Source organism: Thamnophis sirtalis, unplaced genomic scaffold, assembly GCF_051295495.1.
Source record: "Thamnophis sirtalis isolate CommonGarterSnake01/CBP01778 unplaced genomic scaffold, rThaSir2_p1.2 scaffold_4, whole genome shotgun sequence".
NCBI lineage: Eukaryota > Metazoa > Chordata > Lepidosauria > Squamata > Natricidae > Thamnophis > Thamnophis sirtalis.
The window spans coordinates 101,272,087-101,285,060 of NW_028261384.1; the positions used below are offsets into that span (position 1 = coordinate 101,272,087).

The following is a 12,974-nucleotide window of genomic DNA, read 5'->3' on the forward strand; positions in this document are numbered from 1 at the left end:
ATCACAGCTACTAAAAAGTGTAGCAATGAGAATAAGTATTATGTAGCTGCAAGACTTCAGAGTACATGATTTCATTGTATTTGGGGTGGGAAGAAATTAATTCATGTATACTTGGGCATTTGAGATAAGAGTGTATTAGATAGGAAATTATTGTTTCACCACTTCATATTTTCAAAAAGAATCAGAAAATATAAAATAGTAAAAACAAACAAACGGGGATAGCTGTTAACAGCTTGCGAAGGACAACAGCAAAGAATTGTTAACCTTCTTTAAGTAATCAATGCTTTGAAAGAAAGGAAAGGAAAAGAAAGGAAAGGAAAAAGAGTTATAGGAAAAATAGATTCAAGGTTCTCTTTTTAAAAAAAAAATCACCTGAATATTTCCTTTTAAATCGGTTATTTAACCCTTTTTTCTTGATCACAGAACGTTATTAGCTCACAGTCTCATATTTTAGCTTAATTTGGCGTGAGATATTAAGGCTGGTTAGATGGCTTGGGAAAGAGGATTGGGGAGATTTACCTAAGAGGAACTTAAGCCAATGTTTTAGAGGCTATGAAAATGTTATGTATGTTTTAGCAGATGTAGAATGGGACAGAGAATTATGGCTGTTTCTTTGATTTATTATATGTGTGGTGTGCGCTCCACATAACTCTTTTGTGCAGTAACAATAAAAAAATCCATATTAAAGTTAAATGTCAGCTCCAATATATTCTTGATGAAAAGGTCTTTTATTTAAGTTTAGGCTAAGCAACTGGAAGTGCGCGAGGGGGGGGGACTTTCGTCGGTCTAACTTCTGTAGTGTTTAAGGAATTGTTTCCCTGTTCACATTAAGGAAATCGCAGCTTTTTTAAAGCAGCTTTTTAAATTTATTTTTTACTACCATACACCTCATGGACATATAGATATATTTCTCAGAAACAATGTGGGGAGAAGGAAAACACATCCTAAATTATGAACATAACAAGTGTTTTTCTCAATGTGTATTTGTTTTTATCTTTTTTATTCTTTTTATAGGTCTTTTAAAATTTCCATAGCTAACACAAACTACAAATACAACACTATACAAATTGTAATAAAATAACTGATTATTTTTTTAAAAAAAACTCTTTAAAAAAATCCACCATACTTTTTAGGTTGCAATTGTTCCTTTTTAATATAATTTTGCTTAAAACAATAATCCTTAAATGACAGAGAACCCAGGGCTTGATTAACTTAATTTTATATAAAAAAGCAAACAAATAAGTAAAATCGTGCATGACACTTCTGTTTTACAAAATAAAGACAATCAAATAGCCCAAATCTGACACATATATTGCAGCACCTCCACTTAAATACAAGGGTTAACAAGAATCCTAAGGAGGACACCCAAAGGTAAATCAAACAAAACAAAACACAACCACAACCCCATCTGTGGCAAAGGGAAGGGGCAATAAAGAGAGTGGGGAAATAAATTTGACTAGAAACATGGTTATGATACGACAAATTCAATAATCCAATGCAACTGAGGGTGTAAAAGGACAACACCACCATACAGTCTCAAATATTTTACAAAAATGTTTGTCCCAGTTGTGCCTTTTGGGTGGGAGGAGTTGTCATTTCTGGAGCTCCCCAACTGTTGACATTCTGCTTTCTTCCTCATTCATTCATTCATTCATTCATTCATTTTCATTCATTCATTCATTCATTCATTCATTCATTCTGCATTCATTCGAGCTCTCAGGTTCTTTCTCCCCTCCCCCTTCCCTTCTGCTCTTTCATTCCGTTGGTTTCTCCTCTTCTTCCTCGGCGCTCAGCTGAGTGGAGTTAAGGAGCTTGTTTTCCTTTTTCCATTTCATCCTTCGGTTCTGAAACCAGATTTTTATCTGGCGCTCCGTCAGACACAGGGCGTGAGCGATCTCGATGCGGCGGCGCCTGGTCAGGTAACGGTTAAAATGGAATTCTTTCTCCAGCTCCAGAGTCTGGTAGCGTGTATAAGTCTGCCGGCCTCGCCTGCCACTCGGCCCAAAGGAGGAACCTGGTGGGGATGGAGAAGAAGGCAAGCGTGTGCTACTGAACATTTACTGGAATTACACATATACAACATGCCAATGTCTATGCTAAGTGCCAGAGTGTGTTGTTGTGTTTGTGGGTGTGCACGCGTGTGTGTGCGCGCGTAGGTGGGGGGGGGGAGAGAAGACCTATTTCCTGCAGTAATCTCCCTACTCCAAGTGGCCCCGCTCTCTTGTTTCCAACCCTTAGCGACCAAAACCCACTGTCCTAACTAATACAAGGGAAAATCGAACCCACTCCTAATTAGCTTTAGCTTCGAGCTTGGGGACATTTCTTTTTTCCAGAATAATTCTGTTTCACGTTTTAATTGAAAAGTTGGAGATACACTTCCCAGATGCCTGCCCCTGGCTGAGTCTCACTGGGCACCCAGATATCTCAGATCAAAAACTTGCAACTCCACCATGCAATCTGTTTTGTTTGTTTGCTTGTTTATCTTTTTCAATGAGAGGATAAAACTTTGGAAAACAATGCTGTAACCCAGAAGCTTATTGTTTCTCGTTTTGTTGGGAGGGGGGGGCAGTTGAGCGAACTGCTTCTTCACCCAAAGACACTGTCTTTCTCTCCCTGCAAACTGGAGTGCCCTCCTGAGCAGTATTCACAGGGACTAAAATTGCTGCGCTGGGACACTTGCTTGGGAATAAATCCCATTCTTCGCCTGCTGCAGTTTTCAGGAGAAATAGGCTCTGAAATAGTCTTTGAACGTGCTGTGGAGCTTTCAAAAGCAGCAGAACGGGAAGTGGCTTAAAAGTGGGGGGGGGGGTATTTAAACGAAGATGAATGACAACACTCCTTCACAGAGTTGCGTTTCTAAGAGCAATGGCGTAAAGGTTAATATGTCGGTAGATAAACAGATAGATGGATATAAATATATATAAATATAGATACATATGTGTGTGTGTATACACACACACATATACATATATCCTCTCTTTTATTTCTATATTCTCTTCCCCTCCGCTATTCAGTTCTAATTGCTTTAGTCTCCACAACTTAAGTGAAATACCTACCTACCTACCTACCTACCTACCTACCTACCTATACATCTACCTATCTCTGATTTCCCTTAGTTTCCCCTCCCTTTGGAATGTAGGGATGCGAGGAGAAGTTGTGGCTATCCTTCTTTAAATGAATTTTCATGGAAATTATGGCACCTGGAGGCAGTTGTTGATCACAAAGAAGGTGGGGAGAGTGAGTGAAAGAAAAACTTATCTACAACTTCCTCTTCAGGCAGGCATTCAATTACGCTTGAGTTTCATTAAAAATTTAGCTCTCTCTTTTCAAATATTTAAGCCCTCCTGACATTATACAACTGGCTGAATATGCTGAATATGCCTTTGGCTAAATTGGCACAGGGGTACCATGTCTGTATCACTGTGGGAAGAGAGGGAGAGAGAGGGTGGTGGTGGTGGAAAATAAGTTGAAATCCAGATCTATTGAAAACAATTGGGCAGAGGGGGGTCAGTTTGATAGCAATTGCAAGTGTGAGTGTGTGCATGCATGGGATGAGTATGAGTGCCAAGACACCTTTCTAAATCACCCCTAGTGAGTTGACAGCTAACATTGCCTTCTACAAGACAGAATCGCTCAATCAATAAATCTCTGCACTTTCAGTTGCAGAAAGTTGGCTAAAGAGAGGACCTAACTCTAGAGAAGTTCCTGCAGATAATATAACAAATATACAAACAAATAAACAAGCCAGGCAGCGTCTTTGAAGCACAGTGTAAGCAGTGCAAAAAAAGTTTGAAGGAAGTTTCAGGCTGTACTGCCTGCTGCTTCAGATTAGAAGAAAAACATTTCCTGCTATATCTGGGTAGCCATCTGTCACCTAACATGATTGGGAAGAATGAGAGGGGGGAAAGCAACTTACTATTGCAGGAATTCATTCTCTGCATCCAAGGGTATACTGGCGTGGAGCACTTTTGATCCTCGTTGTCCCCGAAAACGTGCTTGCTCTGTGAGCATTCTGACTTCCGGGCTTGTTCCTGGCCGAACTGAACAGGCTCCTCTAGGCTAGAAAGAGAACAGCCTGTCTCTTTCTCCCTGTAAAAACCAGATGTCCCGTAATCGCAGGCTGGACTCCGGTTGTAAGCTCCGTTGGTTTGCTGGTAGTAAGGCGCGGCCGCGTAACCTTTCTCCTGGACCCCACCGCCCCCAGTTCCATACGTGCTGGGATAGTGCCTTAAAGGATCCGCGTAGCCCGTGGAATATAAGGGGAGCTGTCCCAGGAAGGGTTCTTGACCCCCGGCTAAGCTCACCGGAAAAGTAGAGTTGACAAAATAAGAACTCATTGGAAATAATAATAATAACAATAACAATAATAATAGTTAACCAGAAGAACAGCGTCTGTTCTTTCCCTTGCTCTTTATGATTTGTTGCGTTTTATAGTCCAAGCGGTTTAGCTATTAGCAGTATATGGGAGATTGGGTTTTAGCTGAAGGGGGATGGCCGCGTGCCAACCAGGGACATAAGGGAAGAGAACCATCTGATCACGCGCTGACCAATAGCAGGAGTCGGAGGCTGCGAAATAGCACCCTAGAGGGGTTAGCTCTGCACAGGGGACCCCCCAGAACAAACCAGTGAAAGCATCTCTGCCACCAACACTATCACCTTTAAACAACAGAAACGCCCCCCCCCCCCCATGCACCACTCTTTACCCCTGTTTCTCTCTCCACACTCTTTATCACATATCTAGGAAAATCTATTGGGGGATATATAAATATATATATGGTAGTAATAAACAAACATGGGAAAAGTGAAAGATATGAAAAATGACACCAATCTTATCCTTGCTGCTACTGTGGAGAGGGAGGAGGAAAACATGGGAAATATTTTCAACTTGAAAAGTTTGTGGTTTTCATATAAGTACCTGGAGGAAGAGAGTTGGAAGGCATATTATCTCCCTCCTCCACACACCTTTGGGTTCAAGTGGGGGCAATGGGGAGCCTTTACTGTACAGCCAGTTCAAGCGCTCAATTGCTGCATCTGGAGAAGGGAGATAAATTCCAGCCAGCCTCTTTTGGTGCGTCCTCTGAGCGCAGGACAGAGCTCAGAATTATTAAACTCCTCGGGAGGTTCAACCGACCGGGCATCTGGAGGATGGGTTTACAATTTATTCTCCGCACACCCGTCCCATCTCCAACTTTCCTGCTTCCACCTGGGTATGTGTTTCTACCCTCACGCGCCTATTTTGTGTCTCGGATCTAACCCAATCCCTCCCGTGTAAGTTTGCGCCCGTGTCCGAAGTCCGAGAGAGCCATTGCCGGTGTTCGAGCTCCGCTCCCACGACATTCTGCGCAAAGAACGGTGCCCTCTTGCGTTTTTACAGTTCAGGCCGCATCTTTGGACAGGTTAGAGTTAAAGGCAGCTGCTGGTCTGACTGCCAACCCCCCTCCCCCATTGATCATCTAACATCAAATTATGAAATTCAAAGCAGGGGATAGTCCCGGGGTGAGAGATGTCAGAATGGTTTATATGAATTTTGGAGGCAGAGGGGGAAATTCCGGTTTTCTATTTAGTGCGTTTGAATTTGCAATAAATTCGGGAATAAAATTAAACTCGCTTCTAATTCTTTGGTCTGCTTTAAAACTTTTTAAAAAGATAACTATGAAGGGAATGAAAAAGTTGACCTAAAGGCTGGAGTTTGAAGTTTGACTTCTCCTCACCAGTTCTCACACTTGGCGGGCAAGCCTCGATCTCCAGCGATAAAATTACCCTGCCTTTAGCACGCTTATGGCAGATAGTTTTTAAAAGATGTGCCCCTTTATTCCCATCTCCCCAATTCCACTTCTTTTCTATGCATTTGTGAATTCAAGCACTCTTATAACAATGTTCCGGTTTCTTCTACAACAACAGGAGTAGTTTCAAACTGTAAAATGCTACTTGCCCTGTGTATCATATTGCCACCACTGTCATTCTCATTCTCTCTGTGTGTTCTCTGTCTCTCTCGCTCCTTTTACCCCGACCAATTTATCCATCCGTTCATCCAGCTCCTCTTCCATCTTTTCACAAAAAATAGCCACTACAGCGTGCTGTTTTCGATTCTTAAAAAACTTTGAAGCACTGTTTATCGATCTCACATCCTTCATCCCCAATCTGCAAACATACACACCTCTTTCTAAATTCACCCGTATTCCTGATTTCCTTTACCTACCACAGGATTTCCCTGGGCTTTTGAACAAATGAAACTGTAATGCAACTAATCTCTCTATCATCCCTTGATTACAGATGTGCAATCTGTTCATAAGAATTCTCCACCACACACCCTCAATTGCTCCCAGACCGGATTTACATGGCAATGCTATCCCTTTTAATGACCAATGCGATTTTTTTTTCTGTCAAGGGTTAAGGAACCACAAAATACGTTGGTTTACTATCTAATTTGTTAGCCTCTGTTTTAATGGCATAGAAACCCACATGGTCCCAACACTACTATGGTAGAACTCTTAGAATGAAAGGAAATTGCAAGCAGGGGGAGTAATTTTTGTTTGTTTGTTCAAGGCACTCTTTCCTTTTCTTTCTTTTTCTCTCTCTCTTACACACACACACACACACACAACACACACACACACACACAAACTACCCAGGTCTTTGATTTGTGTTCCTGCTGATTCTTTCCCCCTTATCCTTTATGTTCTGAGTACCTCCTAACTTTAAACTAATCTGTTTTACTGATATGTAAAAATGGAGAAAATTGGGCGGAAGAAGAGTAAGAAAGTGGATCTGAGCAAAAACAACCCTAATTAATTTCAAATCAACACAATACTTCTGTTACTTGCTTAATAACAGGGAAATCTCACAGATTGGTGAGTGGATTATTTAATTATTTGAATATTTAATGTTAAGAACTGGTACTGGAAATACACTTTGTGGATGGGTGAATGTGGGCAAAGAGGCATTGGTCTGGTAAAGGATGGTTAGGGAACAGAAAATAGCTAAAATTGAAATATATAATAAATACATTAAAGAGTCTCTAATTTATACTCTTTACAATGAGAAAAGCCTAGCCCTTTTCAGACCTTTTTGTGTGTTGCAGAAAAGTTCCACTATTCAAATTTGGCAATTCAGATGGAACATTTTAAAAGATGCAAAATTTTTGAAACTTTAAATCTGAAAATAGGTAAACTCGAAAGTTAAACCACAGATTAATTTATGCTCCGCCAGTAGTTATTTATTGTCCAGATATGAAGAAAAAACTTCCTATGTGCCAAATCCTGGAAATAATAACTGCTTTCTATGTAACACATGTATTTTGATTTTACAGCTGTTAAAAAGAATAAATCAATACCAGAAAATGACTTGAAAGCCTGCTGAATGCTAGTCTATCTTTTAAGTTGGGTGTATGTTGTACTAGTGGGGAGAGAAACGTTTCAGTAATCAATATTTTGGGTCAGAATAATCCCTTTTTATTGCAATTTGTTTGTTTATCAATCTATTTATTTGTTTGATTTCTATATCCCCCATCTCAGATATTATCTAACACCATAGGTAGTTGAGAATATTTATTTTAATGCATAGCCCACCAACCTTTTCTTCTTCTCTTCTAAATCTAATTTTTCTTCCTCCTTCCCCCTCTGATTACTGTGAAAATATAGGGGAAAATATAGGTCCCTTGGCAAACTTTTATGGTGGGCAAATATTTTTCAACTAATATTTTTATTAGTTGAAAATAACATGAGCCAGCTATAGGGCAAAGAAACTCTTTTCTATGCCCTGTTATTGTTAGGAGATACTGACAGAGCTTTTTTTAAGCTCAGAAAATTTATCTTCACCAGTTTAAGGCATAAGTATGTGAATAATTAATAAAGATTAACAGTATTTGTTTACAGAAGTATGTAGCTGGTGCTTTGCTGAAAATGTGCTCCATGTTTCTGACCCTCCCCCTCCTGTTTCCTCTCCATTCTTTCCTGCCTTTTTGCTTTAGCAAAATCCAATTTTAGAAAGCACCAGGAAAAGTGCTGGTGCTGATGTGAGATAAATGAAGGGATTAAAATCTACACCTAAATATTTATTTAGGCACATGCTAGGCCAGGGAATTATTTAGGGGCAAAAGGAGGGGAGGGAAAAGTTGAAGCAAGCTTAAGCAATCATTAAATTTTCAATAAGATATAGAATGGCAAGCAAGTAAGAAAATTCTATTTTTCCTTTGTAAATGGGAGTGTTGGAATTCAGCAAACAGCATGATCTTTGACAGAAGAATCAAATTGGTACCATAAACTTAAGATTGGCCTTTAAACACACCCTGCGCGCTGGCGCGCGCGCGCACACGCACACACACACACACACACACGGAGGGGGGAGGGGGAGTGGAATTGAATAGCCTCATAAATTTATTTAGGATCATAAAAGTATTCACAAGAGATGAGCTTCTTTTGTCTTACCACAAGTCTAACTGATGTTTATATTGTGGGCATTTATAAAACCTACTAAAGGCATACAACTCATCACACACACACACACACATTTTGTCTTAGCCTCTCAATTTCCTCTTTTTAAACATATAACCATTCAATTTTAATTTTCAGCCATTTGTGTTTAATTTACCTCACTTCCCCTACAATGTATAATTATCTTTTTAATGGGATCACAGGGGATTTTTTCCCCAAAAAGAGCATGGGGAAACTACCTTTCATTACTTTATCAAAAGGATTTAGCTAATAATTAACTAGAAGGGGAAATGGGTGTTTAGAATAAAGTCAAGAAACAAAACAAAACAAACTAGCTGCCACCACATTTTTAAAAAAATCTTTGATTAAAAAAAAAAGAAATGCTGCAAAACAATGTTTTAATAGATTTTCCAGCTCTCTGAAAATAACAGAAGTGGTATTTGTCACTTGGCTATCTTGTATGATGAGAGGTATTCTAAAATAAAAGTATCTCAAAAATCCTGAAAGAGGATTTACCCCATTATAATGATATTTACACAAAAATCATAGTCTATATTAACTGGAGGAATACATATAATTCAGGCATGAAGATAAAATAATTATATTTAGTCTGATTTGGATAATAAGTTTGTGTGTGAGAGCGAAAGAGATGGGGGGGTTTCTACTCCCCAATAGCCTATGATTAATAAAATTTTGTTTTAGAAAATTTTTGAACAGTAATCGCAAACTGTCTTTCTGTTGAAAAATGGAATAGGTCTGTCAGACATACATTGAAAAAAGTATCTCATTTTTATCAGAAACAATTTACCAGAAACAATTTACCAGAAACAATTAAGCAAAATATCTTACATAATTCCTTAGGAAAAATATTCTTAACTGTTACAAACATATGCAGGTCCCATCTGAAATGTTCTTAAACATTCTACAAAGCTGTAAAAATACTTCATGCAATTTAAAAAGAATAATTTGCTACCATGAATGCACTTTAACACATACTAACACAATCTTAAATAAAATAGACGGGTAGAAATTCTCTTCAGTCACTTTTCCAGATTCTGTAAGGCATGCCTAATCCATTACATGACAAAAATACATTAAATGTAGAAAATGAAAATCTTGGTCTAGTTAAACTAGTTTTCATGGGAAATTAATCATTGTAGAGCATGGAAAGGAACTCGAAGAGTTATTTAATTGGCCGGTAGATGGCAGCAAACAGCACCGAATGAGAAGGCAGAGGAAGAGTAAAAAGGCGAACAGTTAAAATAAAAGAATATGTGCTCCATAGGGGAGGGGTAAATTGCACACATATAAACAACTTAGCTGTGTTGTTTAAGCAATAGGAATTCTTTCACGAGTGGCCTTTATCTAAATGGGTAAAACCCACTTACAGGCCATCTTTTAACCTGAATAATACTCCCCCCTAAGAGCAAAAAAAAAAAAAAGGCCAAAATGAACACATGAATATCGGAAAACAAGCGATTTAGAAATAGTACTAGTTTGAAAATGGAATAAAACCTATTGTATTAATACAACAACGGAAAACAAGCGGTTTAGAAATAGTACTAGTTTGAAAATGGAATAAAACCTATTGTATTAATGCAACAACAACCATGATTCAACTCTCAAATGCCTGTATAGTACAGAAGGGTACAGAGAATCAGAAAGACCACATTAAATCTATGTCCAACAGTCATAACTGCATATGAAAATGAATAAGACATATAATATGCATGTTTTCATTCCCCCTGCATTTTTTATTTCATGCAGTTGTGATTTATTTGCAGCAAGGTAATGTTGATTTAAAAAAAACCTTCAAAGGCTAGGAAGTTAGATCATTTTTGTTTTTAAAATGTTTAACTAGCTGTTGAATACATTTCAAACTGTAGAAGCAGTATTCGGCACCAGGTAACAGTAATTATTTTTCAATAATATTTTTCAGATACTTAAACACTTCACTGGCAAATGGTTAATTGAACACATCAGTCAATAAACATTTTAAATTATTCTGTGAAGGTCCCTCCCCCTTTCAAAAAGAAGCATATCAATTAGAATCCATTCAAAAATATTATCATTTATAGAGCAACAAAAGGAAAAACAAAATTTCTAAATACGGATGGAACAACATGTTCAAACATTATTATCATCATCTCTATACAGTAGGGTTGTATCTTGCAACACATATACATACATGCACGTGCATTTTCTGTTAACGCCCAAATGTGGGCAGTGGATTATAGTCTGTTACCGCCCTTATATTACAGTGTTGGGGTCTTTTACATCTTTCGTTTAAAACCTAGTGCAGTTGAAATTTTTCCTTAATTGTATTTATTAACTGTTGTGACCATACTCTGTGTTCTGTCTCTCCTCACCCTCCCAGCCTTACATAGACGAACAGTTCGTTAGAAGAAAAATCACCTACGTCCATACAGAACACCCTGGAGAAAAGGATCTAAATCGAACTGGCTGCTGTACAGAACTTCTTAAAATGAGTGGATTCTCTCGCTGACAAGTAAGTCTGGATAAATCGTTCTTCCTGGGATGGGGAAGAGATTTGAAGGGTAAAAAAAAGAATGAAAAGAAGCCTACAGAAAGGGTTGTATCCCCCTATGTTAATATATATATATATATATATAATTATTGAGGTAGCTCGAATTCTCTAGGTGACATGGATATCTTAAGCCCTCCCCCTCCCCCTTCCTTCCTTCCTTCTTTCCTTCTTTCCTTTTTTCCTTCCTTCCTTCCTTCCTTCCTTCCTTCCTTCCTTCCTTCCTTTCCTTCTCTTATACGATACATTTAACAATAGCTTTTTACCATCTCATATTTTTAATGTATATATTTTCATATAAAAAAGAAAGCAAATCTGTATTCGGTTCTTTGCTTCCTTCAAATAATATCAGCTTCAATTTTAGAAAATTATGAACTTACCTTTTGATGCCCATCCTTCTCTGGATTGGGAGGAGGAGGAGGAGGATGAAGAGGAGGAGGCGAAGGAGGAGGAAGAGGGGGGAGATTGAATTGCGTTTGCTTTTATATGTAAGCTGACAAATATTGTCCCAACCTGATAGCCGTCCATTGCGACTTCTGATAGCTTTTTCCTTTGCCGCGTCCTTTTGTACAGAAAACGGAGTAACTTCCCTCTTTGAAAAATGACCAAAGCTTCCAGACGGTACCGATTCTCCATTTCCCCCTCCATCATTAGAGAGAGAACCCGAATCAGTACAGAGAGAATTGGAAAAGGAAGGATAGGTGGGGAATCAATAATATTAGCTATTTAAGCTTAGTCCCAAATATCTGCGTACATCTGTGCGAGAGTATGTGTGTGTATGTGCGTGTGTGTGTGTGTGCATGAGAGAAACTGTGTGTGTGTGTGTGTGTTTGTGCCGGCGCTTCCCCTGCTCCTCCTCTATTTTTAGCCCTATTGAGCTTATACATGAAAGTAAAAAAAAATGTTAAAAGAGACGACAGTCCTACAGAGGACAGTGATCCGACCCAAGGTACAGCGGCCAAAAGAATGGTAGAATAACCACATGGGAAATCATAAAAAGTTCATGTTCACGGTTAGCAGTCCACATGACCAGCTCTGGCCAATCGCAGAACCCAGCCACTCATAAAGTTCTATCACAAAGTTGTAAATTTTCATAAAACAACAAGGAATTTATTGCATTTCTTCATGACTGCTTTAACAGCAGTCTTTTTCTCAGCCGCCATCTTTTCTTTAAAAAAAGAGGGAGAGTAGAAGAGAGAAGAATATACGAAGATTTGGGGGGGGGGGTTTCCACATCTCGGCAGGGGGCCTTAAACGACACCTCCTTCATTAAAGGTTAAAAGAACCTCCTCTGCGAAGCCACCTCTCTGCACAAGCCCTCCCAAGCTTTCGTCCCTTCTTTCGCTGTAGGGATCCACCACTGTCCCCATACCTGTAGTAGTCTGGAAATGCGGGAGGAAGGAGGGAGGGAGGCATGGAAGCACTTGTTCTGAAATTGTTTTGTTTCCTTTAAAGCAAAAGTGGTTCTCCACAGCTTAATCGGATTGGGGTGGGGAGGAATATTCTCTCCCGTGATTTCTTTTCCGGAAATTCTCTACGAAATTAAAACATTAAATGCCCCAGTTTCAAGACACAGGAGGAAAAAACAAATATATAATCGCGTCGTAAGAAACATATTTACGGTGGCAAGCATATAGATGTCATTATACGTATGCATTTGTATATGTATGCATGTGGAACATGTATATTTACATATCTATGAATGTGTGTTTGTGTGTGTTTGTGTTTGTGTGTGTTTGTGATGTGTGTGTACACACACAGACATACAAGGAGAAAGAAAAGGAGAGAGAAAAGAGAAAGAAAAAGAAAGAAAGAAAGAAAGAAAGAAAGAAAGAAAGAAAGAAAGAAAGAAAGAAAGAAAGAAAGAAAGAAAGAAAGAAAGACGGGGCGTATACCCGCACAGGCGCACTAAGGTTTTTGAAGGCGTACACACTACCGCAGTGGTACATGCCACGAACACAATAGTAGTGGTCCAATGCAGCAAAATCTCATAAGGT

The 12,974-nt window shown here is 38.9% G+C and overlaps 2 protein-coding genes and 1 pseudogene across 3 annotated transcripts in view; all 3 read right to left on the reverse strand.

The window, feature by feature from the left end:
- HOXB3 (homeobox B3) overlaps positions 1–10,933 on the reverse strand; it is a 77,774-nt gene extending 66,841 nt beyond the window's left edge. Inside the window, exon 1 of the mRNA XM_087713593.1 lies at positions 10,852–10,933. The gene's annotated coding sequence lies outside the window, so the exon portion shown is untranslated. The remainder of the gene's footprint in view (positions 1–10,851) is intronic.
- On the reverse strand, positions 1,127–6,597 carry HOXB6 (homeobox B6). The gene is made up of 3 exons (XM_087713598.1): positions 6,200–6,597; positions 3,917–4,294; positions 1,127–2,014 (listed from the first exon to the last, which is right to left on the reverse strand). The coding sequence occupies exons 1-3, from the start codon at positions 6,288–6,290 to the stop codon at positions 1,755–1,757; spliced, it is 729 nt and encodes a 242-aa protein (XP_087569724.1). The 5' UTR covers positions 6,291–6,597; the 3' UTR covers positions 1,127–1,754.
- On the reverse strand, positions 10,831–12,693 carry LOC148046002 (uncharacterized; annotated as a pseudogene). Its single transcript, XR_015696440.1, has 2 exons — positions 11,358–12,693; positions 10,831–10,965 (listed from the first exon to the last, which is right to left on the reverse strand). The product of XR_015696440.1 is annotated as an uncharacterized LOC148046002 (transcript).
- Between the last annotated feature and the right edge of the window lie 281 nt (positions 12,694–12,974).